We start from the raw sequence: 24,141 nt of genomic DNA, 5'->3' as shown, positions 1-24,141 counted from the left end.
GCATGAGAGACGTCGCCCAATCATTTCCTGTCATCCTTCGCAAAAGGGGCAGCCAGCCACTAACACCATCTATGTCGATCGTGCTTTGGTCTGAGCTCGCGCAGGCCTTATGTTCTGCAAATCGGCTGGTCGTTACTATATTCCCACTTGCGCTCAATGTTTACGCTCAGAAAACACGATACAGCCCGTGCATGACTCGGCAACATGATGGCATCAACCTGTGACTTCAATCGTACCGAGGTTGTTCGGTCCATCCATAATACCCCACGCCCCGAGTGCTCCTCTAGAGATACATTCAACTAAACACCATTCTATCCTGTGTCCGTGTCTCGTGTCTCTCTTGTCTCGTTCAAACTATCAAGTCTTTCACAATGGCGGGTCCGATCCGACAAACCATAGACATCAAGTCGCTCGAGAACTACCTAGAGAAACATGTACCAGAAATAAAGACACCACTCGACGTTAAGCAGGTACATCCTTCTACCCTCCCAGCTCTTGCACATTGCCATACTCATTCACGATAGTTCGGATACGGCCAATCGAACCCGACGTATCTCCTGACATCCTCTGACAAACAGCAATACGTGCTACGCAAAAAGCCCCCAGGAAAGTTGCTATCGAAGACAGCACACAAGGTCGAACGAGAATACCGAATTTTGCATGCCTTGGAGACGACCGATGTTCCAGTACCAAAAACATATTGTCTGTGCGAGGATGATTCTGTCGTTGGCACAGCTTTCTACATCATGGAATTTCTGGATGGTAGGATTATTGAAGACCCCTGCCTGCCAGATGTCAGCCCGGAGCACAGGAACGAAATGTGGCGGTCTGCAGTCACCACCTTGGCCAAGTTCCATCGAGTTTCTCCAGCTTCAGTGAATCTAGCATCTTACGGAAAAGCGAATGGCTTCTACAATCGCCAACTTGCGACCTTCAACACCATTCAGGATGCGCAAGCAAAGGCTGTGGACATTGAATCAAACGAACCAGTAGGAAAGATTCCACATTTCGATGACATGGTCGCTTTCTTCGGCGACAAAGACACCCAGCCGCAGGATCGTAGTAGCTTTGTCCACGGGGACTACAAGATCGACAACGTGGTCTTTCACAAGACTGAACCGAGAGTCATTGGAATCCTAGAGTAAGTCGAATCAAAAGGTTGGTATGTGGCCGTTGGCTGATCAGCGTAGCTGGGAGATGTCAACGATAGGCCATCCACTTTCCGACTTGAGCAACCTGCTTACTCCATTCACCACTGCCGATTCTCCAGTAGCTCGATCGATTGGAAGAGGGAGCGAAACATTCCTTCCAGGTAACACACCAGGTCTACCAACAAAGCAGCAGTGTATCGATTGGTATAGACAAGTGGCTGGATGGGATCCACGACCAGATATGACATGGGGTGAAGCATTCGGCATCTATCGCGGCAGTATCATCATGCAAGGCATTGCGGCGAGATATGCTCTCAGGCAAGCGAGCAGCGCCCGCGCGCAGGAGTACGCTGTACAGATGCGACCTTTTGCTACGGTAGGCTGGGATCTGGTCCAGCAGTGTCAGAGAGAACGAGTCAAGCAGGGTACGAAGGCCAAGCTGTAGCACAGTCAAACGATATGCTGTAATCCATACTACCTTGATAATCATAAGTCCGTAACGAGCTGACAGCAAGCGTTCAAGTCAAGCCGACCAGGACTGTTGATGTCTCGAGAGATGAGACCGACCATGATCGAGACATGTGCTACTTCAAGGTGTAGATGTTCGTAGAGGATAGTGACGAAGTCGCGCGAGAAAAAGCATGACGGACGTCTCACTTGAGCCAAAAGAAAGGTGCAGATGAGATATACGAGGCAATGGAAAGAGTATTTGATTCATAGTACCAAGGCGTCGCTGCTTGGTACGCTCTTGATACGGGCCATGAGAATTGTTTAACACGAGTATGACGTGCTCCTTGGGACGTGTATAGGATCCGGGCTATTGGTCCTGTCAGTCCACGGGGATAAATGTCGGCATGTGGGCGACGGAAGGTTGCGACGTGATAGCGAACGTCTGTGTGTGTGTCGAATCACGGTCGGGGGCTGCAGATGGGTCTGGGAGAGAGATGGGCTCATCGGCGGTCGTGTTCGTCCATGCGTTCCAGAGCTTCCAACATGACAACTGAGTTGCCGCGGATGACCTGAGAAGAATCAGCAAGGTGTGGTGTCGGTGGTCTGCGAGCGGGTAGACGTACGACTTGGCCAATTCGGACCTTCTCGCCGCCAGCCTTCTCCTCGACGGCATCATCCAAGACGATGTTCAAGAAGACCTGTGGATGGTGAGTTTGCAAGCGCGATGAACGGGGTCACTGGTAGACGCACGTCGTAGCCGCGAAGGACGCCAATGACCTTGCGACTGCCATTGAGCTGGACGAACAGGCGACGGTCGAGGTACTGGAGGCTTGTTAGACATGGCGCATGCACAAGTAGGAGCGAGCAGGAAAAGCCACCTTCTTCAGCTCTGGCTGTGCTTGGGGCATGATCGCGCGAAGATGTATCAGTCGAGAAAGTGATGGATTGGAAGACGTCCAAAGTCTAGACGACGAAAGCGCAGGGCACGGCATTGCGACGGCTTGCGCGTGTGGAAAGTCCCCGCGCGTCATGCCCGAAAATCAAACACGGAACACCAGCTCAGCCATCAGCCATCGTCCATCACACATACACATGCACCATGAAGAAGTCCTTCGCCGCTCGTCGCGTACCTCGCAAGATTGGCCATGACGATGCCGATGCCCCGTCCGACACGTCGAGCAATAATGGTCAGTCCTCACCCTCGCATCTGTCTCCCAGCTCTAACGAAGCTCGTCGTGACAGTCGGTTGACGACCTGCTGCAGACTCTACCGCCTCCTCCACCGTCAAACGTCCCTCCGCGAAACACCGCAAATCCTCCTCCCTGCGTCCCTCATTCGCCGACGACGACAATACCGACTCGACTGTCGTCACTCCGAAGCGTACGAACCTCTCTCGTCTTGCCATCCAACGGAATGCCGAGAAACGTTCCGACGTCGCCTTCCGTCCAGCCCTCGATGCCGTCTTGGACCGTCCGACTTACAACAGAGACCATCTGGATGAGCTGAAACAGAGCACTCCAGCCACGCCCAAAGACGTTGCGTCTGCCTCGACAACCGACAACGAAGACACAGCTTCTCTATCCAACATCGCTGTTGACGTCAAATCAAAATTCGGTTCCGATCTATCGAGATACCAGCCTCCTACAGCTATACCCACCGCGGCCGAGATCCAGGAAAAGAAAGCTCGTCGCGCACGTCTGGCCAAAGAGAACGATTTCATCTCGCTAGAGGACCATGGAGACAACGGGGAGGATGACGACGACGCAGTCACACGGGACGATCAAGGGCGTTTGATACTCAAGCCCAAGGAAAAGTACCCGGAGACTCGTCTTGTACATGATGATGAAGACATGCTTGAAGGATTTGACGATTTCACGACTGATGGGAACATCACATTTGGCCGCAAGGCACAGAAAGAAGAGGACCAGAAACGTAGAGCCGAGATGGCCTCAATGATAGCCAATGTGGAAGGACAAGGAACAGACGACGACGAAGATGATGATGAAAGCGAGGCTGAACGTAATGCTGCTTTCGAAGTTGCGCAAACGCGCCATGGCACCTATGCTGCACGGGAACAAGAGGCCGAATCCACGAGACCCCAGACACCACCGAAGGTTGTCCCTCTGCCGACAATGGACAGCGTCGTCGAAAGGCTTCGAAAACGACTGGAGGAAATGGAGAGCGTTCGCGCCAACAAAGCAAACGAGATGCAGAGCCTCGTACAAGAGAAGACAATGATCGGCGAAGAAGAAGTCAGGGTTCAGGCAGCTCTGAAAGAGACGGGCGAGAAATACCAGAAGCTGAGGGAAGACATGGGGCTGGAGACCCAGCCTGACGACAAACAGATCGTCGAGGCAAATGGAGTCCACCAGATACCCAGAATCAATCGCGCCGAGGACAGCGACAGTGACGACGAAGAAGGAGCAGAGAGGCCGGGTCTCGGGACGTCAGGTCTGGGTAGCGGCATGCGTCGAGACATGTCGGACTGGGGTATGTAGCCTTGTCACAGCTGCCCCTGCACGCAACGATATGAATATAACGGAAATCAGAGAGTTGAGGTGTCCTTTTCGATGTGATCCTTTTTCCATAACGCCTAGCGCCTCGCTGTGTAGTTGCTCAATTGACAGTAATATCGGTGTGGCTTGCGAATCATGAGTTGGCATCGATTTCGGCCCATACGGATTCGACCTTTGCTCGCTTCTCCTTGGCTACTTCGCGGTTCTGGCGAGTGCGTTCAAGACGCTCGACACGCAGACACATGTTGACTTGGTGCTTTGCCTTGGTACACATGCCCATAGACTTCCAGAGAAATCCGCGGGCGTGACATTCTTCGAGGGCATTCATGACCTCCTCGCAGTCTAGTTGTCGTCAGAAGACCAATACTGGTGCTTTGAAGCCTGACTCGGCAACTTACTCTTGTTGTCTTTGGTATGAAGATGGGGATGCATGATTGCTACGGACACTGGTGGCCGGGTCGTTCAGTAATGGAGATTGTTCTATGGAATGGTTGGCTATGATGCGCGAGTAGATGTGATGGCCAGAGGCAAATCATCAGTCGAACAGCACTAGCGTGTCTTGGCTTTTCCGAACGCCGCTCTCATGTCACCTGTGACCTAACTGGTGCCTGTGTTTTGTTTCGATCAACGTCAATATTCCGAACATCACTGTAATCAGATGTCGCAACAGGTTTCTGCCAAGAAGCAGCAGGGTGTGTATTGGCCATATGTGTGGTCTTCTCTTTGCTGACCCGGTATGTCAGAGCTGCAGGCGCAATATTCCAACTACAAAGAAACTCTCCAAGCCATCGCACAAAAGATTGGAGATGTCGAGACTGAAGCAGAAGAGCACAAGTATGTTCAATTTTCTTTCCACCTTGATGCATGAAACTTTTGACAGTCTCGAGTTGCATACCGCATGGTCGATAGTTGCTGACATTGGAGTAGACTTGTTCTAGAAACACTTGAGCCACTGCCCGACGATCGCAAGTGTTTCCGTATGATCAACGGAGTCCTTGTGGAACGAACAGTGCAAGATGTTCTGCCACAGCTCAAGACCAACGCAGACGGTCTCAGAAAAGTGCTTGAAGATCTGCTAAAACAATACACTACCAAGCAAGAAGACCTTGAGAAGTGGAAGGTCTGTAAACTCGATCGTAGAATCTAAACGAGAAAGCCGGCTAACATGTATCTACAGCGTCAAAACAAGATCCAGGTTGTCACGCAATGAGCTCATTTCTACATTTGCATGGTGCAATGTATATGTCTTGCCCGCTCTGCTCTTATCCTTGCCGGTGAAAGCCTAAATGAGCTTGACAGCAAGCGTGCCATCCAGAGCCAAGTCGTGCATGGTGATGGCAGAGACCGGGCGTTGAGCGTCAGTACAAGGCTTACCTTAGCGGTCTTGTTCACCAACAGCAAGACTAAGCGCCATTACGGCAAGGGTCGCAGCACCACCAGATTCTGCGAACTTGCTGCTAGCTGGTCCAACAATCTTGCGTGAAGACAGAAGACTGAAACAGCTTGGATGGAACGACCGCAGGACTTCGATTCGTTGCTAGATTCTATAGCTCTCACGGACTAGTGAATGTAAATGTTTATGATCAACCACATATCGCCAAGCCTACGCAGCCTGTGCGGGGGATTGATTGACAAGTAGATGAGGCACGGTTGCAAGGTCATCCGTTGCGACCTTGCCATCCGAGATGTGTAAACAAGGCTATCCGATATAGTGACGATAAGCTCTGGAGGGGAGACCCGCGGCACATTTTTTGGAGCTGTAGAATCAGATGCAGCTTGCAGCGACAGGTCCGCTGTCCAAGCTTTGTCCGAAGCAGTTCTCCAGATCATCGAAAGCGCAAGTGATCCCCCACCATCGCACCCGTCTCTCAGGAAACGCGAACCAGTTCGTTCCTCCTTCATTGTCAGCCTATCACATTCTCCGCCAGTCACGATTTAAATAGCCATCAGACTTACGCGCCAAACATCGATACAGGCACGCCATCAGGTTCGGTATCTTATTTCTCGTCCCGCCCCACAGTCCAGCTCGAACACTCTGTAGCGTTACGTCGCGATCTTGACGTCTTCATACTTCCTCGGTTCATTGGGCTTCAAGGCAGTCCATTAATTTTCTGGCAGCAACTACATTCACATATTACCCGAGGGATTATTGCAGCCGCCAGCCTCATAGTAGTGTGAGTCTGTTGTCTTCCCGCGTCTGTCGCGATCCGGTGCTGGCGATTTGCATCACAACACGTGGACTGCGGCTCCCTGCCATTAAAGATGTACGACTGACACACTCCTTTAGACTCTGTTGTGTTGAATGCCAACTGGCTTCAAGAGCGCTTTTCCAAGTCTTGATCTGTTACACCATTGTTGTTCAGTGCCTTGCAGCAACCCCCCCGGTCCCCGGCTGTCGTAACACAACGCGAGGCATAGCGTCTTGGGCTGCAGACACTTTGGTTCCAACAGACTGTGACGTATCGCGACAGCGAATCAACTTGCCAGCGCAACAGACATCAGATTCAAAGGTGTGGGTCCTATTCTGCAAGTCGCCGAATACAATATGTCACAAAGCCCTCGAACAACGGATGTCGAAGGACAGTCGGTATCACACTCAGCAGCATTGCAAGCAGACGCAAACCAGCCGTCACCTGACGAGCATGAGCAGCAAGAAATGAGTAGAGGCCCTGATGATCCCGGTGATCATGTCATGAGTGGTTATGACTTTGAGGTCAAGGAGCAGGATCGTTGGTTACCCATTGCAAACGGTATGTTCTTATCGAGATTTCCCTTTTTCCTGGTAGGACGTGGTACAACCGACAAGGGAGCTTGCTGGGTCTGTACTCCCTTTGCACCACCTCCTGCATACTGACCAATGCCGTCAATGGTTCTGCCCTTCCAACCCCCTTATACAGCCCAATCGCGCGTTTCGACATTTTGACCGTCGAATCAGAGCTGCTTCTGCCAGCCCAGATCTGCAGCTTTGACTTTTGACAGCGCGCGGATTGCCGAACAGTCATGTCTTCTGCATCCCGAGTACCATCTCGATCACAGCCACTGCGTCCCCGGAACACTAAGAACGATGTTGCTTCCGATGCTAACATACGCAACTTTGCACCAGTCGCGCGAATTATGAAAGGCGCTCTCCCAGACAATGCCAAAATCGCAAAAGAAGCCAAGGAATGCATGCAAGAATGCGTTAGCGAATTCATCTCCTTCATCACAAGTGAAGGTACGTCTCTTGTTACTTGAAACTTCTGTTGGACCGCCAGCTGACAACTTGAAGCTTCGGAGAAATGTCAGCAGGAGAAGCGCAAAACCGTTAATGGCGAAGACATTCTCTTTGCTATGACCTCGCTAGGTTTCGAGAACTACGCTGAAGCGCTCAAGATCTATCTGGCTAGATACCGGGAGGTGAGTTTCGATAACATTCTCGAAGTAAAACTCACTTGGACTGACCAAGTTACAGACGCTTGTGGCTAGAGGCGAGCATCAGAGACCAATGACTGCTGGAGGCAGTGTCATGAACTCTGCCGGCGGTGCCCAAGAGACATCGCCCTACGAAGGTAGCAACCACGGTGCTGCTGTTCTGAACAACGCGATGGAGCCGGCTGAGAGCTCAACCAACGACTATGCTTATGGAGTTGGCCAAGGAGCAGCGGGAGGAGAATATTAGTTGTTGCAACAGCCGCTACCTGAGCCGTCAATCGCTCCAGAATTCTTTCCAGATCACTCCGAGGGTGAAGACGACTATTGAGTGGTACCACCATGGCATCTGGAGTTCGGGCGTCGAGACTCGATGCAAGCCTTCAAGGTAGCTGAAGGTAACTTATTGCCTTGGGATAGGCATGGAGGTCCCTCTTGATTATGTAGTTTATCGCTTCTCTAGACCAAACACCACATTCTCCTTCCAACATGCATACCTACGCATGTGCTCCCTCCTATTCAAGCACACATCGGAAGTTCATACAGTGTTAATATTCCTTCAGTAAATGGCCATCGTCGTTCCTTGGGCTTCATACTTCGAATTCATCAGACACACAGCGCTCTCGCGCGCACCAGAGCCACCAAGTCAATGAACACGGCCTTGAAGGGAATGAAGACATCGAACACGTCCAGGAAAGACAGACTAAATGATGTCTTCATGGATGATTTGGATTTCCTAATGTTCATGATGTTCATGGCCCCATTTGATTGCCAAAATCGTTTTCACGATTTCACACGAGAACGGGCTGATCAGCTGCCCGCAAACCAAGCTAACTCGATCTAGTAAGATCGCTTCGAGAGCTCCATAACGCGAGAAGCAACAACGAGAGAGTCAGACAAGTTGGACGACTTCTCGACTAGACACCACGTGCCTGATTACCTTCATTGATCACAATCTTGATGCATTTATATGATGCTCGTTTCGGCTTTCACGCTTGCCACTTGGGAAGGGAATAGGTTGGATGAAAACAGTGTGTTCAGGATCTGGTCTTTGAATCGCGATTGACTGACTCACTGCCAATACTAGTCAAGAGACCGGCGTACATAAGTTACGTCCTCCTGCCTTGTGTCTGGTGGTTTGGAGGGAGATGGGACTCGTTCCTGCCAAAGGGGGTTTGAGGCTGGCTGTCTATGCCACCTTCAAATCCTTCTACCGGGAGTGCTAACGCTGATGCTGATTCAGACCAATAGATACCAAGAGCTGCCAATCTTCTATCGATGCGTATAATCGTGGCGAAGATTGAGCAGAGTGAAGACGAGATATCGTTGTTCCAAGATCGAAGACCCTCGAATTTCGTGGGTTTCCATCAAGGTCAGCGATGTTCAGGGGATCTTTAGACATAAGATTATCGATCGCTACTGTGACATGTGTTTGATTGTCGTTGATCGTTTTGGGGATATATGCAGTTGCAAGTAGTTTCCTCAAACGTGTTGGTGAGCTTCCTGGAAACAGAATCGAGTCTAATGCCATTGGCAGAACTCGCGTCCCCATGGGGGCACCTACCTACCTTCATGCAATAGATTACCGGTAAGTTCTTCTTGTGTGGCCTCAGCGGTTGTGGTTTGGTCATTTGTGGTTCCTCAAGAACTATGTCCTGAGACGGACAGTGATGCTATGTGAAAGAGCATAACTTCATAATTTCATTTTTCTCTTGTGGACTAATTACTACCATTATTCCTCCCTTCTTAGAATACGGACCTTGGTATCTTCGGCACTGCTGCTCAAGAAGCCCACTCCACTATCGGCTTCAGATCCTGGCCCTCCCTCTTGAGTCTTCTTTGCACACTCCCTGTCGTAACTACTAGGATCAATGCCTAGAATACCGCCAACGTTATTGCGGTCGCCAGGCACGCTGAATTCGCGGAACGCATAACGCCATTCGTTCAGGAATTGACGGACAGCCTTGCCGACTTTGTCCTTTCCATTCTTCGAATGGTGCCCGGTGCCGCAAATGGCGTAAATAGGTCTGCTAGATGAACTGTGGTCGAGCAGGCACGACGTCAAGTACTGAACAGCTTCTTCGGGATGCAGACCTGTGACTGAGATCAGTATTTTGTCAATCAAGACCTAGACTTTTTGCTTACCGTGTAGATCCACGAATAGTTCCTTTCCAACCCCAGAGTTCTTGTTACGTTCTTCGTACAAGCAGCGAGCTGCCTCACGGTGGGCTTCCTTCATTGCCAGATTCTCGTTATGACCTCTGAGGCTAAGTGCCTTGGCGCCACGAGCATCGTTTCTGTTCCAAGCTTGAGCAGCACTTTGTAGGAATTTGTTTCTCAAACCGCCGTGCCGGAAAGCTTCAGCTCTGGCCTTGAGATATGCCTTATTCGCAAAGTCTCCAGTTTCCAGCCAAGGAATGTGTTCTGGCGCTGTTATAGCCATGGCAGCTGTGCTGTTTTCACGAGAGCCAGTGCTTTTCGAGGGCCGCAATCCTCTTCGAGACTGAACCTGGGGAGAGGGTGACGGAGTCATGCGGACGACGTCAGCCAATGACGAAGGCGTAGGGACAGGGCTTTCTCTGCTGGCGGCGTGGCCGTGACCTCGCTTCCCATGGCGACGAGAAGATCGTGAGGCAGCAGCGGAGCCCAAGGTAGGGAAGGCCTCGTCGTCGTTGACAGCCAGAGTCGAAGGAGTAGCAGTCCGAGACTGGTGGCGACTGTTGGGCCTAGACGAGGAGCGAATGCTTGCATTGCTCGAAGGCACAAACATGGCAAAGGGATTCATTGTAGAAGCGGCCGAGGGCGGTGATTGGAGAGAATTAAGCAGACTAGGGTCATAAGATTGGTCATAGGGATTAGAGTTGGTAGGTTGTAGAGCAGGAAAAGAATCGTAGTCTTGGAGCTGGAAGTTTGGTTGAAGAGACTGAATCGGAGGAGTTGCGCCCTCTTCCATGGTCAACCTGGTCATGAGAGCAGAGGGGTCGTGGGAGAAGATGCAAGAGTCGCCGGCAAGGCAGCCTCCGGCCAACCAGTACCTGGGAGCAGTGTTAAGATACAGATCATGGAGCTCACAAAGGACACTAATCAACATACTTGCAGAGGTGGTTACTAAGATCATGACTGAAGCGACAGTCGGCCCTGGCACAGTGGCCCGACGAGAGCCAGTACTTGCACACGATGCCGCTCTTTGGCTGGTTCGAAGGGGACAGCGGCCTTGAGGTAGGGCTCATTGATTTCCCAACGAGATATGTCCGGCTCTGGGATTCTGTTGCGCTCAAGGCCTGCGGGTCTGCTAGGGCCATAATGGTCTGACTGAAGTCGTAGCCATTCAGTTGGAGAACCTGCTCTAGCTCCTCGTCGGACTTCTCATCACGTAAGACGGAGCGCAGCATGTCGTAGTTGGACATTTCGACCATGGAGGGCTGGACCCAGTCGGAGGCGTAGGAAGCAAAGGTGGAGTCGCCGAAGGAAGCATTGCTGCTGGCATCGTCGTTGACTATCCAATCGACATTGTCGCTTCCGTAATCGCCATATTGCTCGGTGGAATGGGTGGGGTCGCTGAACTGGTAGGCGCTCAAGCTGGGGCTGTGGGGGATCTGAGGAGTCGCAAAGGCCAGGCGCGGTGAGGGACGCGGAGAGGAGAAGGGAGAGGCGGTCGAAGAGATTGCACGGTTGAACTGGGGAGGAGCAGGGCCGAAGCCAGGCGGAGGATGGATAGTGGCGCTCTGGGATCGCGGCGAGGCTGTGGCAGAGACGGAGCGGGACTGCTGCCACGGGGCGGGCGATGAACGACGAATCACAGTGGCGCGTAAGGGCGGCGGCGAGGTCGAGCCTTGCAGGTGGTCGCGATGGCGCCAGAGCACACCCAGGACGGCATCCTCAAGAGCCTTGCCTGTCAGACGGGCCTCTTGGCGAAGGAGGTCCTCGACGCGATCGGCCTTGTCATCCTCAGGTAGCGCGGGGTCCTGCAGCACGGGCAAGCATATCTCGTAGACCGTGTCCGACACCATGGTCGTGTTTATGCGTGGTGCATCGGGAGAGTGAGAGAATGGAGAGGCGTCACTGCTCAGCTGGGCCACGGCGATGCTGAGGGCAGGAGCGAGGGCGAGGGCGAGGTCGAGCGTCACTCACTCCGCTCCCCACCGCTCCGACATGGAACGGTCCCTCAGCCAAGCCTTGCTTAGCCCGCCTGGCGTCGATTGGTCCGTTCGTCTGCCGAAACCTTGGTCGAGCGCTGTCACCCTGTCATTCTGTCACCCTGTCGGAGCTTCGAGTCCCAGCTTGCATGTGAAGGCTGCTTGCTCTCTACCAACATACTTGATCATCGTTCTTGCTCTCCTTCAGCACACACTTGCCCATCATGGCCACGGCCGTCTCAGATCACATCCTCAACCCGGCCAGCGCTCCGATCCCTGATTTGTCCTTCCTGCCCTATCTCAAGACGGCCTTTCCGCCCTTTGGCTTTCCCAGCAAGCACAATCGTCCAACATGCGCTGCCTATAAGAATGGCCACTGTCCACTCGGCCCTGCGTGTCCTGATCGCCACTATACTCCACCCAACGAGCGTTCCGGAATCGGCCATCTCATCTGCAAACATTACCAACGCGGTCTGTGCAAGAAAGGCGACCAATGCGAGTTCGCACATACCTTTGACTTGCGAGGTGAAAGAGAGTGCAAAGAGTTCAGCCGTTTCGGTCTTTGCCCTCAGGGCGACGAGTGTAAGTACATGTCCATCACTCCTTGTGCCTACATCTCTGACTCGCTCTTTGATCAGGCACATACCTCCACATAGCACCAACCTCTCCGTTGCGCATTGCGCCGTGCCCTCATTTTGCCCGCGGTTTCTGTCCACTCGGCCCGTATTGCAGTCTAAGACACATCAAACACGCTGCCATCTGTCGTTTCTACCTTGCTGGCTTCTGTCCAAATGGTCGTTCAGGACCTCCGGACAGAGACAACGTTGTCTCATGCGAACACGGCGCTCACCCCAAATGGATCGAGGCAAAGGACTTGAAGAAGCCGGAGCCCCGTCGTGTGAAGCCTGAGGAAGAGCTGCGAAGAGAGCAAGAAGAGCGTGAGGAAGAGTTCTTTGCTGAAGAGGAGAAGCGTCGCGAAAGATTTGAAAGAGGAGAGAGTGGTGGCGGACGTGGCTGGGGCAAGCGTAGAGGAAGAGGCAGAGGCGGTTGGAGAGGTCGAGGAGGCTGATGCGTCTTTGAAGCATATGCATCACAACATCCTGGCCTCCATGCTTGCCTACTGGACCAAGGAGCCAGCAACGCCTCACTCCCTACAGATTATACTCGACAATCAGCCAAGGTCTGGCTGGCGTTATTCTGGGTGCTGCTCTGGGAGCCTCCAAGAGCTGGGTGCCGATTTCGAGTCGTTCATCCCGGCAAATAGCAGGGTTCAGCATGCCACCATGGACTAGTGTTCAGCCGAATTCCTGTGCTGTAGAAGTACTAACAGTACAACTGAGATTATCATTCGTACAGGCGAAGAAAGAAACCGTCGAACGCTGGTGACGTGCTCGAACATTTCTAGTGTTCAATATTAGATTAATTTGGGTCGATCTGAGCTTCACAGAGACGAGCGGATCGCTGTGTCACAGCCCAAAGGCTTTCATAGCTTCAATTGGGGCGTGGTCGGACAAGATTGTTGGTAAATAGTTGAGTAAACAGCATTCTCCAATCGAGACCCTCAATCTTGGAATCTACACACTCCAAACTTCTGAACCTTGCACGCCATCTGACAACAAACTAAAAATGCTCAAAATTGCCGATATCTTGTCCGATCTTACTTCGCTCCGCGTTGGTGTATGTTAAAAGTGAATGCACGCGATTGCATCTCCACTTGACTGACCTATGATGTTTGATTGACAGGATCCAACTGCTGCCATGGAGCTGGTCCTGGCCCGGCCACCCAGCGACGTCGCAACCACGTCAAGTCAGCAGCTCATAGCAAAGGCACAGAATACTACCGACACAGATGCTGATCTCGCTCGCGCTCAAGATCTGCTGGATCTGCATGCCAACGTGAAGCTCGCTCATCGCGCGGGTCTCGACCAATCCCTACTGGAAGCTCGTCAGCAGGTCAAGTTGGCTCTAGCAAGTGTCTGATCTTTCGCATTCTGAGGCTTTAGCTTTTCGTCAAGTCATGACAACACTGCCGTTTCAAAGGTCGCAAATCAAGCTCACTGGTCACTACTGAAACACCGCCCGAATAACCGATGTGAGGTCTGTCCTGCATAACGGAGGTCGGCGGAATCAAGCACACAATCACGACAAGTCTTGGTCGAGCTCAGGGAATGACATCAATTAGGAAGGGTTATGGTAGGATGTATATCAATATCTTGAAACCACGGCAGTTGCAACATTGCTACCTTGCTCTCCCAGCAGAAGACGCAGGAATAGTCTGCCACCAAGTTTGGAAACCCAGAACTTTCTGACTTTGTCTCTCCAATGTCTCTTTGGGTGGCCACCCTCGTCAACAGGATCAACGACCACAACATGCGTGTCACGTCTGATAAAAGTATCGGAGGGCATAGATCGGAAGGACAAGAATGATGGCCTAGCGCGTACTTCATGCGCCTCTTGTTGTAGTTCGGGCGAAGATTTGCTTGCAACGAGGACGGGCACCCTGTCAGTGCTCCCTTGAGTAGTTGTTCCGACTCTCTGTATGGATGCAATAGGAGCCGCAGCCAGCGGTACAACCGGAGCAGGAGTTGTGCTTGACGGAGCGGCAACGATGACTGGTGATACTGGAGCTGGCGATATAGAATTTGGCGACTCTATGATCACTGTCGGGGAGACACTTGGTGATGAAGGGGTCGATGACACGATAGGTGCGGGTGGCGCTTCAACATGTGTGGTCTGAGTAGAGCTCGGCTCCACTTGCTGGACGACGACAGGGATTGGTGCAATGACCGGAGAGGCCGGTGGCGAGACATTTGCAGGAACAGCAATGAGAGAAGGGCTGGGTGGTGGGAGAGGCTCAGGAGCAACGATAACAACTGGAGGCGCGGGAGGTGGTGATGGAGGCTTGGGTCCAGAAGCTGGAGGTGTCACAGCCTTTTCGAGTGTTGGTTCTGCTGCCGGGACTGCAACGACGGAGCCTCCATGGCTGGTGACGACGAGTTCTGGTCACAGCATCAGTCGTCGTGCAGCAATGATATATCTGGAAGTCGGTTCTTACGCTCTGGTGGAGGTGGAGAAGGGGGCGGAGAGGGAGGTGACTCTGCTGCTGGGGGTAGAGGATCAATCGAGACCTTGGGCATGGGCTCTGGAGGATTGTCCATTGCAAATCAAGAACGTCGTGGCAACAGACAACAAACGAAAGGCTGGACGAAGAAGATTAAGATGATGGAGTAAGGAAGCCGAATTGATGAAGTGCGTGGTTGTAGAAGATCAAGAGAACTCAAGCCAAAGTTGTGCTATTCAACAACTGGTGGGTAGGTAATCACTTTCCACAGCGCCTTCCGTATGGTGAGACGCTGCCAACTGGTCGTCGCTGCGGTGAAGCTGGCAGAAAGCAGGAAGCAGCTCGGCATGTTCTCACGTATGTTCCTGCCGACTTTCGTCTCGACGCTACGCACAGAGCCATCTCTTATAGCGGTATGACAATAGCTAGACCTGATCACCTTTGTGTCTATGCAGATAATGGTCTTACGATGATCACAAGTACACAGAATGCATGCTACGTGGTTAACAAGACACATCCACACTGGCCATCAGGGCCTACGGCTCATGTACTTGACGCAACAGGCCGCTGTCAGCTTAGACAGAGCACTGTAAGACACTCGCGTTAGAGCCATCCATGCCTGCGTCTTGTTGATTTGTGCTTGTTGCATATTTGGTCTTGATTGCCGATACGCATGAAACTGCGAAGCAAGCTGAAGCTAGGTGAAGTGAGAGTATGACGGTCTGTGCGCTGATCAAACAAACTCTCGCGTTCCCATCATCAACATCTGTACACTTGCTGTCACCTGCATCGTTAACTCTTTAGAATCGAACTTCAACCAGATCAAGCGGTACCAAACATTGATAAACAGACCATGAATCGTATAACTACGAACGTGGACCAAAAGCTATTGCGTACCACCAAATTCCCACCTGAGTTCAGCCAGAAAGTCGACACAACAAAGATCAACATTCCTGTTATCAAGAAGTAAGTGACGCTGAGCTTTGCTACATCATGTTTTATTTTATACTAACGCTGTGAAGCTGGGCTGCTGGTGAGGTTTCGAAAATTCTTGGCTACGAAGATGATGTCGTGATCAATCTTCTCTTTGATCTTCTAGAGGGCTCCAAAAACGTAAGCTATCGACATTCCAAGTCAGGAAATAGTGCGCTGACAGTACTAGCCCGACATCAAATCGTTGCAGATTCAATTGACAGGCTTCCTTGAGAAAGATGCGGCGCTGTTTTGTAAGGAGCTCTGGGGCCTTTGCTTGAGCGCACAGAAGAGCGATACAGGAATCCCGCAGCAGCTTGTCGAGGCAAAGAAATTAGAACTCATACAAGAAAAGGTAAGTTCGGCTTCGAGGTACCATGTTCTCATTCTAACTCTGTACTAGGTCGAGCAAGAGAGGGCTATTGAAGCAGCTAGACAACGCAGAGAGGACGAGAGAATTCGCGAGAGAGATCTCGAGAATGTCCGCAACCGGGACCGTGATCGCAGAGATCGAGGAGGACGAGGACGTGGCCGTGGCGGAGGCGGAGGCCGCGATCTCGAACGTCGCCCTCAAAGAGACTACTCCAGATCGCAATCACCGCCATCAAGGCAACCATATGGATCTAGTGATTTCCGTCGCAACAGACCTTCTGCCAGAGAGACGGACTCGTACGTGCCAGCCGGGGAAGCCAGTGGCCGACGAGGTGTGAGACGCCAACGATCACCCTCCATCTCCCGCCGTGATCCCGGCTCAGTGTCTCCTCGACGTACATCCCCAACCAGAGCCCGGAGGAGCGCACGACGTAATACCTCGAGCGAGCGCAGTCGTAGTCGCTCTGCAGAAGATCGTTATGCCAAGCGACCACATGACGGGCAACGAGCAGAGCGCCGACGCCGGGACTCATCGCCTTACTCACGAAGACGTTCACCACCTCCGAAGCGTAGAAGAGACTCTTCTTCTTCTCCTAAACCAAGACGCTATCGATCACGCACACCCTCAAGGTCTCGCCCGAGCCGCAAAGATCGCGACGACAAGAGCGTATCTCCTCCACGCCGTCGACGTTCCCCTTCATTCTCCGAAGATAACCAGAACAAACGTGCTAATTCTGTCAAGGATCGTCACACCGGTAACACACGCAGCTCTAAGCGCAGCCGCAGTAGACAACGTTCTCGGAGTCGCTCTCGCGAAACTCGCAGACGATCAACATCTTTGACCAAGTCACACGACAACAGACGACACCTTCCTGATGTCTCCGAAGAGAGGACCATGAAGAAGTTCGACAAGCAAGCAGAGAGCACTGCTGGAGCAGCAGAGGAGGTGGGTGCTGATTCTTAAAGTCACATAACATCTTGTCCGGGCCTACTTGTCCCTAACTGTATCTCACGACACACCTGCATGTGCGAGTGAGATTGGCCGTATTCATAGCCGGTATACTAAATCTATGTTACGTCAAGCTGGCACACAGTGTGCATGTTCCAGAGCCAAGGCAGATGCTAATGAGTGAAGATCGATGACAGATCAAGCTCCTCTGCAGCCCTCGCAAAGCATAGCGATAAGAGGCCCACGGCGAATGAATTGAGAGAACGATTGTTGAAGAACAAGATCATTGCCATGCGCAGGATGTGTGGAGGTTGCTGAAGCACCTTTGTGTCCAGGTGCAAGTGTGAAACTGTCAAGTTGTGTTTGGCGGCGATGGCTGCCGAGAGTGTGGGGAAGATCGACTGTGACGCGTGGGGAGTGGACGAGGATGCGCGCGCCGACATGGAATTAGATTTGCTGCAGCATCCTCGCACAACTTCCATCCATCTGCTCAACCATCTCGCCTGCGCATCGAAATGACTGATAACGCAGCTGCTAGTGCAGCCAATACAGACCAGCCCGGTCGGCCCTATTACGAGAGTCTACGGAATACCCTCAAAAGTACCTTGATCAAGAAGCGACAACTCGACGAGCAATTGCAAGCGCTGGAAGACAACATCTACAAAATGGAAAGCAGTTATCTGGAGGAAACCAACGGTGCTGGCAATATCGTACGCGGATTCGACGGATGGGTCAAAGGTGTTGTGGTAGGAGGAGACAAAAAGTCCATCGACGACCGCAAGGCACGAGTGCGAGTTCGCGACGAGGACCGTATCTTCTCGCGAAGCTCCATGTCATGGATCAGGGTAAGCTCGACTCTCGCTATCTCTTCGTACTCTTGGTCAAGCCGCTGACATGTAGACTATAGGCGCAGGACTCAGATATGCCCACGTCGGCTACCAACACACCTTCACACGCTCCTACACCAGCATCCTCGGTACCACCCCAGCTTACCTCCAGAGATAGCAACCACCCGACACCGAGTAGCACTGTCTCGAAAGCAAACAGCAAAAAAAAGAAAGCCGCCGACAAGGATGATGACGAGGACAATGGGCCGGCAAAAAGAAAGAAGATCTCCTACGGTCCGCATTGATATGTTTAACATTCTGTCATTTGCTGCGTTGAAGCGGGAGTTGGGGACAGGTCATGCAAGCATTGGGAGTGAGGGTCAGGCGTTCAGGGTGTAGGTCGTTTTATAGAGTCATCTTCACGATTATTCTACAGTGGTGGTAAATTACAAGTGTCCTGGAGACACAACAACGCTGTCTTGCTTCCGCAACAGTGGTGGGTTCTGTTAGTATTTTGCATCTTCTTCATGTGAATGACTTGTTATCAGCACCCAGATTTGGTTTCTTGTTTGCATGTGTTTGCTCATGTGGATGGCGATCATCACGAAACCACTCCCGTCCAGTATATGACCATCTCCCAAGATAGTTGGCCATACATTGTAACCACCTATGACTAAGGCTTCAGACGTGGAACAGGAGCTCTGGCTATTTGGCTATGGGAGTCTGATCTGGAAACCGCCGCCACATTTTGGTAAACATGGCTTTGGCTACCCGCTTCGTACGCCTACTGACTGGAGCAGATCTGAGAGTGCCTGGCTATGTCGAAGGATATGTGCGGCGCTTTTGGCAAGCAAGGTAGGCTCTAAGACTCGTTGTCTCACTATATAATAACAATGTCGTAGCGAGGATCATCGCGGAACTCCCGAAGCCCCCGGTCGAGTTGTCACGTTGATTGACAGAGCACATTGGGAGACGTTGGTCGATGAGGTGTGTTTGAATATTTGACTGACTACCAAAATCGCCTCTCCTAATGGCGTGTAGCACTCCGATGCATCAGCTACCACATGGGGCGCCGCTTACCGGGTACGTCAATTGAGCATGCAAATGATACCTGTGCGTAGATTCAGTGCTGACGGCGACCTTGAATCGCTTTAGATACCTGGGCCACACGTAGCAGAAGTGAGAGAATATCTCGACATTCGTGAGATAAATGGATATAGTATCCAGTACACTCCATTCCACGTCTCAAGATCATTTGCGGCTTCACACAACCTACCCGCACCGATCAATTGCTTGGTGTACGTGGGGTTGCCTGACAACCCGCAGTTTGTGGGCCCGCAAGATGCTCAGTTACTGGCAGAGCATATTGTGAGAAGCAGGGGACCGAGTGGCGAGAACAAAGATTATCTCTACGGACTTGACCGATCCCTCTTGGAGCTTGGAGAAGGAAGCGAAGACGAGCATGTCCACGATTTAGCGAGACGCTGCCGGGAGATTGAGGGTAGATCGTCAGACTCCAGTGTTATCGGATCTGAGTTGCGAAGAGTAGGGAGCACGGATGAGCAGGAAGAGACAGAGAAGTGAAGACGACATGACCAGTAGTGTACTAGATGAATGCATGGTCAGCAATTGACGCGTTACAGTCTTACAGAGAACTAGATGGACGGAGAAGGTTTGTAGATCTACAGTAGGGTGGCTGCGGCGCGAACCGGAGCGTCGTACAGTTTAACGGTCGAGCGCCGAGGTGAGGGCATACGAATCCCATAACGTGTTTGGATGCTGGGCCAAGGGGAAACTCATTCTTCCTTCCAATGTCGACGTCCTGAACAGACTTGCGCATCTGTCGACATGCGACAAGAGAAGGCGGCCACATGGAGTGATATCCCGACTTCTGTGCTGCGAGCTGAATTGCTACGCCGGCAAACCAACGAGCACAATGACAGGCCTGCGTGTGGAACTGCTGGCTCCAACAAGGACTACAACATGCCTCTGCATGTCTTTGCTCTGATCTTGATTCTTGTTCTCAGCACACTGGGTTTGTCCTGTCTCTACATGGATCTCCTGGCCTCTTTGCTAATGATGGAACAGCATGCTCCTTTCCCCTTCTTGTTCGACGGGTCCCTCGGATGCCAGTACCACGTCAGTTCCTCTTTCTGTCAAGGCATTTTGGAACCGGTGTCTTGATCGCTACCGCCTTTGTGCATCTGTTGCCCACCGCCTTCACCTCCCTGACCGATCCATGTCTCCCGCCCTTCTGGAACCAAGGATACCCCGCCATGGCTGGCTTCATTGCCATGATATCGGTTATGCTGGTTGTCGGTATTGAGATGTTCTTTGCCACAAAAGGAGCCGGCCATTCCCACTCAAGCGAATATGTAACGCCCGGTGAAGAACACGAAGACATGGCTCCCCTGACGAGAGGCAGCCACGAGGGATTCGCAAGACCATCCCGCCCCCGGAGTAATAGTTATCGGCGTTTCAACCAGGGACAGATAGGTGTAGAGGAAGATGGCATCGAGGATGCGACTCTACAGGACGCTTCGCCCTGGCAGGAGCATGAGAGGTACAATGACGTGGGACATCCGAGTCGCAAAGGGATTACCAGCCATAGCGATGCAGGCAGCAACTCAGACCTTGATCTGGATGAATTGGACGAACTGGATGCTCACACGAATGGGAATGGATCATCATCTAAAATTCAAGGGCATGATTCGGGCCCGAGCTTGGAAAGGACTGGATCGCCTTCGGATCAACAGCAGCAACAGAAGATGCTGTTACAGTGCCTACTCCTCGAGGCAGGCATCCTCTTCCACAGCATCTTCATAGGTATGGCGGTGTCGGTGGCTACAGGGACGTCGTTCATCGTGCTGCTTGTGGCCATATCTTTCCACCAGACATTTGAAGGATTGGCACTTGGGTCTCGCATCGCGGCTATAACGATATTTCCAAAAAGATCACCACGCCCGTGGCTTATGGCATTAGCGTACGGAACGACGACGCCACTGGGACAGGGGATTGGACTTTTGGTGCATAATCTCTACGACCCGTTCAGTCAGACGGGACTACTCATGGTGGGTATCATGAATGCGATCAGCAGTGGACTGTTGTTATTCGCAGGCTTGGTGGAACTATTGGCGGAGGACTTTTTGAGCGACGAGAGCTACGAGGTGCTCCGTGGACGAAAACGGTTGCAAGCATGCGGCGCGGTGGTTGCTGGAAGTTTACTCATGGCCTTGGTTGGAGCATGGGCTTAAGGATGGATTGCATTGGAGGTACAAGGCGTTAGGCACGGTTCAAAAGGGTAGAATATGTACAGAACATGTGTGTGTAAAGATAGCAAGGCACTGACAAGACTGTGTGGTTAAAGAGGAGCTCTCTCGAGAAAGCAGAGTGTTGCAGCACAATCAAGGCATTCTGTACAGTGAAGCATGGCAATACTCAAAGGCGGGCAGGTGAGGTGAATTAGGCTCGGGCAGAAGCAGGTTGCATGATGGTGACAATCCAAGGATCGGCACTGGAGATGAGGAGTCCAAGCGACAGCCGGCCGCTAGTTTCCTGCCGCATCTTCGTCCTGGCCCTGCACTTGGACTTGGACTTGGGCTCTGACTTGACAAGAGTATTGCCGACTCGTCGTCGTCACGTCCATCCATCTGGAACAAGCGGCAACCTTTTCCGAAGCGAGCCGTTTCCTACCGCGCTCCATCGACCGCTCCGTCTCGACTCTCGAATCTCCCGCCTCCGTCGACACACGACACACGACACACGACACACGATACACCCGCCTGCGCCACTCGTCCTTCGCCCACGAACAAGCATCCACAACTGTCACTCGCCAGTGGTATGCCGGTATAGCGACCACATCTAAATGTCTGCCACGACGACTGCGCCGAGCGCCGCCTCGCTCTCGTCCTCGCCCTCGCCCACCAACACCGGCTCTTCGGGGGGCAGCGGTCCCACCAGTTCACCTCTTCTGTTCTTTGTCGCCCTGGGTTTCGGTGTCGTCTTTACGAACCTCTGGTATCCACCCTCCTTGCCCTCTTGCTTGTCACCGTCCCACTTCTGACTCCCTTCCTTAGGATCATTGTCGGCGTCAAGTATTGCTTCCGCTACAACCAACGCAATCGCCAACGCGCACTCGGCGAAGATGGCAACCCAATCGATCTCATGGCAATGCCCCGTCCCCACAGACGTCGCAGAGAAAAGAAGCTCATGACCATGGACGACGTCAACGATCGCTTCCCGCTCACAAAGTACAAGATCTGGAGAGCCTCGCGCGAGGCTAACGGCCTGTCCACTGCTGGCGGTGTCAGTGCCGCTCCGAGTCGCGCTCCCAGCATCAGACACTCTACACCAACAGATACCCCCGCTTCTCCCCGTACCACTCTCGAACTGGCCCAGCAACATCATGCCACGGCCACTACCGCCGCCTCCTCCGCCGCCCCTGTCACTACTTACGACAAGGTTCCGCTAGAGAAGACCGAGACTGTGGCATCCTCGATCCACGAACACGATCACGAGTCCGACGACGAAGACGATCCCATCCGCACCGCTGCCCCACCTGAGATGGTTGCACCTCCGGGAGACACATGTGCCATCTGTCTGGATAACCTCGAGGATGATGACGACGTCCGCGGTCTTAGCTGCGGCCACGCCTTCCATGCTGCTTGCCTTGATCCTTGGCTCACTTCCCGCCGTGCTTGTTGTCCCTTGTGCAAGGCCGACTACTACGTTCCAAAGCCTCGTGCTGCCGACGACGCTGATGACACTGGTCGTAGGGAGCGCGGCATGCGTATGCCTCAAGGTCCTGCCGCCGCTTGGATCGGCGCTCGCAGATCAGCCAACACGGGCAGGAGGCGTATGATGCTTGCCGGCCCACGCTTCATGAACGCTGAGCCCCATACCGATCAGCATGGCTCTCCGCACGTCGTACATCGAGGTCCGGCTCCAGGAGCGGGAGTCCGATCCGACGCTCAAGGTGGCTGGCTCAGCAGATTGCCTCGATTGTCAAACCCTCTACGACGTGGCAACGTCTCCAACACGGCGCATGCCAACACCACTCCTACACCTGGTGATCTGGAAGCTGGTACTTCGAGATAGCTTGGTAAGAAGATGAAACAGTCCTTCATTTGTTGACTCGAGGGACATCTCTGGGCTCTTCGGGACAACAGTAACGAGCCACTCTGGGGTTTTGGGATCGGGTCTATTTGGGCAGGTATGCGGGTAAGCGACAAGGTCATGGCGATGGTCGGTTGGGACTGATGGGAATTCGGGGCGCTCTGGGTGTATTCTCTTAGGGGAGCGATCTTATTTACTCTCAAATTTCACAGTTTCTTTACCAGACATGTTTGTCTTGTCAACCATGGGTCGGATCCCATTTGTGATATCTTGTGAATTCTTTTGTCCGTCCTATGGTTAGACATGAAACTATGCTCTGTATATTACATCTCACCGCATTGAGCAATAGCGATGTCCTGGATCGGCTTGTCCGTTACGTTGGTCCTGACATTCTCAATCTTCCGCACAACGTCCATGCCATCAACAATCTTTCCAAAGACAACGTGTTTGCCATTGAGATGAGGCAGCGGTACAGTAGTGATGAAAAACTGACAGCCGTTTGTGTTTGGTCCAGAGTTCTAGTGGAGATGTACGTCAGCCTTCTGCACATATGTACAGCGATTCGCAATGATGACACTCACCGCCATGGAGAGCAAACCAGCGACGTCGTGTCTAAGATTGAAGTTTTCGTCCGCGAAAGCTTTGGTGCCGTAGATTGAAGCCGAGCCAGTGCCATCGCCGTTCAGAAAGTCGCCTCCTTGGATCATGAAGTTTGGGATCTTTTTGCATGTGTTAGCTATTCTGTACACCTCGCGTCAGTCTAACGCAAAACTCACCACGCGATGGAATTTGCAGCCCTTGTAGCCTTGGGGATGGCCCAAGTGGTTCTTGGTTTCGCCAGTGCAGTATTGGCGGAAGTTTTCGGCTGTCTTAGGTACAACATCGTGGAAGAGTTCCATCTTGATGCGGCCCATGGGCTCGCCGCCTAGGGTGATATCAAAGAAGACTACCGGGTTGGGGGATGCGGACGCTGCCATCTTGTTTGAGCAAAGCGTGATCGTAGATGAAAATGAACCGTATGGCTAGGGACGCTAGATTTGTGCAATATAATGGACGTTGACGATATGTTGAATGCTGAAGCTGTGGTTGTTTGACACAAGAGAGGACGAAGTTGGCTTAGAAAGTCTCAGTCTCAGCGGTGAATGGTCAAAGTGTTTACTGGATGACAATTAACATGTAGCAGA

The 24,141-nt window shown here is 52.4% G+C and overlaps 16 protein-coding genes across 16 annotated transcripts; 11 read left to right on the top strand and 5 right to left on the bottom strand.

Annotated features, from left to right (window-relative positions):
- Window positions 1–371: 371 nt before the first annotated feature.
- AUEXF2481DRAFT_62449 (uncharacterized protein) lies at window positions 372–1,596 on the top strand (the record flags this gene model as incomplete). The annotated part of the gene is made up of 3 exons (XM_013492138.1): window positions 372–470; window positions 525–1,141; window positions 1,191–1,596. 3 exons carry the CDS (start codon window positions 372–374, stop codon window positions 1,594–1,596), a joined length of 1,122 nt encoding a protein of 373 aa, XP_013347592.1.
- Window positions 1,597–2,034: 438 nt separating this feature from the next.
- AUEXF2481DRAFT_36387 (uncharacterized protein) lies at window positions 2,035–2,806 on the bottom strand. The gene is made up of 4 exons (XM_013492024.1): window positions 2,480–2,806; window positions 2,352–2,423; window positions 2,225–2,299; window positions 2,035–2,170 (listed from the first exon to the last, which is right to left on the bottom strand). Exons 1-4 carry the CDS (start codon window positions 2,507–2,509, stop codon window positions 2,102–2,104), a joined length of 246 nt encoding a protein of 81 aa, XP_013347478.1. The 5' UTR covers window positions 2,510–2,806; the 3' UTR covers window positions 2,035–2,101.
- On the top strand, window positions 2,698–4,577 carry AUEXF2481DRAFT_36385 (uncharacterized protein; the record flags this gene model as incomplete). The annotated part of the gene is made up of 3 exons (XM_013492023.1): window positions 2,698–2,788; window positions 2,865–4,459; window positions 4,516–4,577. 2 exons carry the CDS (start codon window positions 2,701–2,703, stop codon window positions 4,097–4,099), a joined length of 1,323 nt encoding a protein of 440 aa, XP_013347477.1. The 3' UTR covers window positions 4,100–4,459; window positions 4,516–4,577.
- On the bottom strand, window positions 4,251–4,549 carry AUEXF2481DRAFT_1905 (uncharacterized protein; the record flags this gene model as incomplete). The annotated part of the gene is made up of 2 exons (XM_013491773.1): window positions 4,251–4,459; window positions 4,516–4,549. The coding sequence occupies 2 exons, from the start codon at window positions 4,547–4,549 to the stop codon at window positions 4,251–4,253; spliced, it is 243 nt and encodes an 80-aa protein (XP_013347227.1).
- A 143-nt stretch (window positions 4,578–4,720) lies between the features above and the next one.
- AUEXF2481DRAFT_36383 (uncharacterized protein) lies at window positions 4,721–5,710 on the top strand. Its single transcript, XM_013492022.1, has 4 exons — window positions 4,721–4,809; window positions 4,861–4,951; window positions 5,045–5,237; window positions 5,295–5,710. The coding sequence occupies exons 1-4, from the start codon at window positions 4,776–4,778 to the stop codon at window positions 5,325–5,327; spliced, it is 351 nt and encodes a 116-aa protein (XP_013347476.1). The 5' UTR covers window positions 4,721–4,775; the 3' UTR covers window positions 5,328–5,710.
- A 952-nt stretch (window positions 5,711–6,662) lies between these two features.
- On the top strand, window positions 6,663–7,775 carry AUEXF2481DRAFT_26313 (uncharacterized protein; the record flags this gene model as incomplete). The annotated part of the gene is made up of 4 exons (XM_013491908.1): window positions 6,663–6,867; window positions 7,116–7,331; window positions 7,386–7,513; window positions 7,569–7,775. 4 exons carry the CDS (start codon window positions 6,663–6,665, stop codon window positions 7,773–7,775), a joined length of 756 nt encoding a protein of 251 aa, XP_013347362.1.
- A 1,482-nt stretch (window positions 7,776–9,257) lies between these two features.
- Window positions 9,258–11,535, bottom strand: AUEXF2481DRAFT_1902 (uncharacterized protein; the record flags this gene model as incomplete). Its single annotated transcript, XM_013491772.1, has 3 exons — window positions 9,258–9,619; window positions 9,671–10,560; window positions 10,619–11,535. 3 exons carry the CDS (start codon window positions 11,533–11,535, stop codon window positions 9,258–9,260), a joined length of 2,169 nt encoding a protein of 722 aa, XP_013347226.1.
- Window positions 11,536–11,885: 350 nt separating this feature from the next.
- Window positions 11,886–12,730, top strand: AUEXF2481DRAFT_62169 (uncharacterized protein; the record flags this gene model as incomplete). The annotated part of the gene is made up of 2 exons (XM_013492117.1): window positions 11,886–12,243; window positions 12,300–12,730. The coding sequence occupies 2 exons, from the start codon at window positions 11,886–11,888 to the stop codon at window positions 12,728–12,730; spliced, it is 789 nt and encodes a 262-aa protein (XP_013347571.1).
- A 557-nt stretch (window positions 12,731–13,287) lies between these two features.
- Window positions 13,288–13,641, top strand: AUEXF2481DRAFT_1900 (uncharacterized protein; the record flags this gene model as incomplete). The annotated part of the gene is made up of 2 exons (XM_013491771.1): window positions 13,288–13,338; window positions 13,405–13,641. The coding sequence occupies 2 exons, from the start codon at window positions 13,288–13,290 to the stop codon at window positions 13,639–13,641; spliced, it is 288 nt and encodes a 95-aa protein (XP_013347225.1).
- A 225-nt stretch (window positions 13,642–13,866) lies between these two features.
- On the bottom strand, window positions 13,867–14,819 carry AUEXF2481DRAFT_1899 (uncharacterized protein; the record flags this gene model as incomplete). Its single annotated transcript, XM_013491770.1, has 2 exons — window positions 13,867–14,660; window positions 14,717–14,819. The coding sequence occupies 2 exons, from the start codon at window positions 14,817–14,819 to the stop codon at window positions 13,867–13,869; spliced, it is 897 nt and encodes a 298-aa protein (XP_013347224.1).
- Window positions 14,820–15,575: 756 nt separating this feature from the next.
- Window positions 15,576–17,030, top strand: AUEXF2481DRAFT_1898 (uncharacterized protein; the record flags this gene model as incomplete). Its single annotated transcript, XM_013491769.1, has 4 exons — window positions 15,576–15,688; window positions 15,745–15,835; window positions 15,885–16,049; window positions 16,098–17,030. 4 exons carry the CDS (start codon window positions 15,576–15,578, stop codon window positions 17,028–17,030), a joined length of 1,302 nt encoding a protein of 433 aa, XP_013347223.1.
- A 500-nt stretch (window positions 17,031–17,530) lies between these two features.
- AUEXF2481DRAFT_26309 (uncharacterized protein) lies at window positions 17,531–18,147 on the top strand (the record flags this gene model as incomplete). The annotated part of the gene is made up of 2 exons (XM_013491907.1): window positions 17,531–17,860; window positions 17,923–18,147. 2 exons carry the CDS (start codon window positions 17,531–17,533, stop codon window positions 18,145–18,147), a joined length of 555 nt encoding a protein of 184 aa, XP_013347361.1.
- A 270-nt stretch (window positions 18,148–18,417) lies between these two features.
- Window positions 18,418–19,556, top strand: AUEXF2481DRAFT_36375 (uncharacterized protein). Its single transcript, XM_013492021.1, has 5 exons — window positions 18,418–18,593; window positions 18,643–18,697; window positions 18,745–18,829; window positions 18,884–18,925; window positions 18,998–19,556. Exons 1-5 carry the CDS (start codon window positions 18,512–18,514, stop codon window positions 19,424–19,426), a joined length of 693 nt encoding a protein of 230 aa, XP_013347475.1. The 5' UTR covers window positions 18,418–18,511; the 3' UTR covers window positions 19,427–19,556.
- A 134-nt stretch (window positions 19,557–19,690) lies between these two features.
- On the top strand, window positions 19,691–21,096 carry AUEXF2481DRAFT_1896 (uncharacterized protein; the record flags this gene model as incomplete). The annotated part of the gene is made up of 2 exons (XM_013491768.1): window positions 19,691–19,877; window positions 19,931–21,096. 2 exons carry the CDS (start codon window positions 19,691–19,693, stop codon window positions 21,094–21,096), a joined length of 1,353 nt encoding a protein of 450 aa, XP_013347222.1.
- Window positions 21,097–21,707: 611 nt separating this feature from the next.
- Window positions 21,708–22,939, top strand: AUEXF2481DRAFT_26307 (uncharacterized protein; the record flags this gene model as incomplete). Its single annotated transcript, XM_013491906.1, has 2 exons — window positions 21,708–21,859; window positions 21,919–22,939. 2 exons carry the CDS (start codon window positions 21,708–21,710, stop codon window positions 22,937–22,939), a joined length of 1,173 nt encoding a protein of 390 aa, XP_013347360.1.
- A 341-nt stretch (window positions 22,940–23,280) lies between these two features.
- On the bottom strand, window positions 23,281–23,934 carry AUEXF2481DRAFT_62119 (uncharacterized protein; the record flags this gene model as incomplete). The annotated part of the gene is made up of 3 exons (XM_013492115.1): window positions 23,281–23,475; window positions 23,539–23,676; window positions 23,734–23,934. The coding sequence occupies 3 exons, from the start codon at window positions 23,932–23,934 to the stop codon at window positions 23,281–23,283; spliced, it is 534 nt and encodes a 177-aa protein (XP_013347569.1).
- Between the last annotated feature and the right edge of the window lie 207 nt (window positions 23,935–24,141).

This window comes from Aureobasidium subglaciale (genome assembly GCF_000721755.1).
Source record: "Aureobasidium subglaciale EXF-2481 unplaced genomic scaffold scaffold_2, whole genome shotgun sequence".
Taxonomy (NCBI): Eukaryota; Fungi; Ascomycota; class Dothideomycetes; order Dothideales; family Saccotheciaceae; genus Aureobasidium; species Aureobasidium subglaciale.
This window is presented reverse-complemented; position numbering and strand designations above follow the sequence as displayed.

Excerpts from the sequence above, each read along its gene's own strand:
- AUEXF2481DRAFT_36383 (XM_013492022.1), top strand. The coding sequence starts at position 4,776 with ATGTCGCAACAGGTTTCTGCCAAGAAGCAGCAGG. Across the intron at positions 4,810-4,860 it reads TTCTGCCAAGAAGCAGCAGG|AGCTGCAGGCGCAATATTCC; the intron begins GTGTGTATTGGC and ends CCGGTATGTCAG. Across the intron at positions 5,238-5,294 it reads AAGACCTTGAGAAGTGGAAG|CGTCAAAACAAGATCCAGGT; the intron begins GTCTGTAAACTC and ends ATGTATCTACAG.
- AUEXF2481DRAFT_36375 (XM_013492021.1), top strand. The coding sequence starts at position 18,512 with ATGACTAAGGCTTCAGACGTGGAACAGGAGCTCTGGCTATTTGGCTAT. Across the intron at positions 18,698-18,744 it reads CGGCGCTTTTGGCAAGCAAG|CGAGGATCATCGCGGAACTC; the intron begins GTAGGCTCTAAG and ends ACAATGTCGTAG. Across the intron at positions 18,830-18,883 it reads GGGAGACGTTGGTCGATGAG|CACTCCGATGCATCAGCTAC; the intron begins GTGTGTTTGAAT and ends AATGGCGTGTAG.
- AUEXF2481DRAFT_36387 (XM_013492024.1), bottom strand. The coding sequence starts at position 2,509 with ATGCCCCAAGCACAGCCAGAGCTGAAGAAG. Across the intron at positions 2,300-2,351 it reads GCGTCCTTCGCGGCTACGAC|GTCTTCTTGAACATCGTCTT; the intron begins GTGCGTCTACCA and ends CACCATCCACAG. Across the intron at positions 2,171-2,224 it reads AGGTCCGAATTGGCCAAGTC|GTCATCCGCGGCAACTCAGT; the intron begins GTACGTCTACCC and ends GATTCTTCTCAG.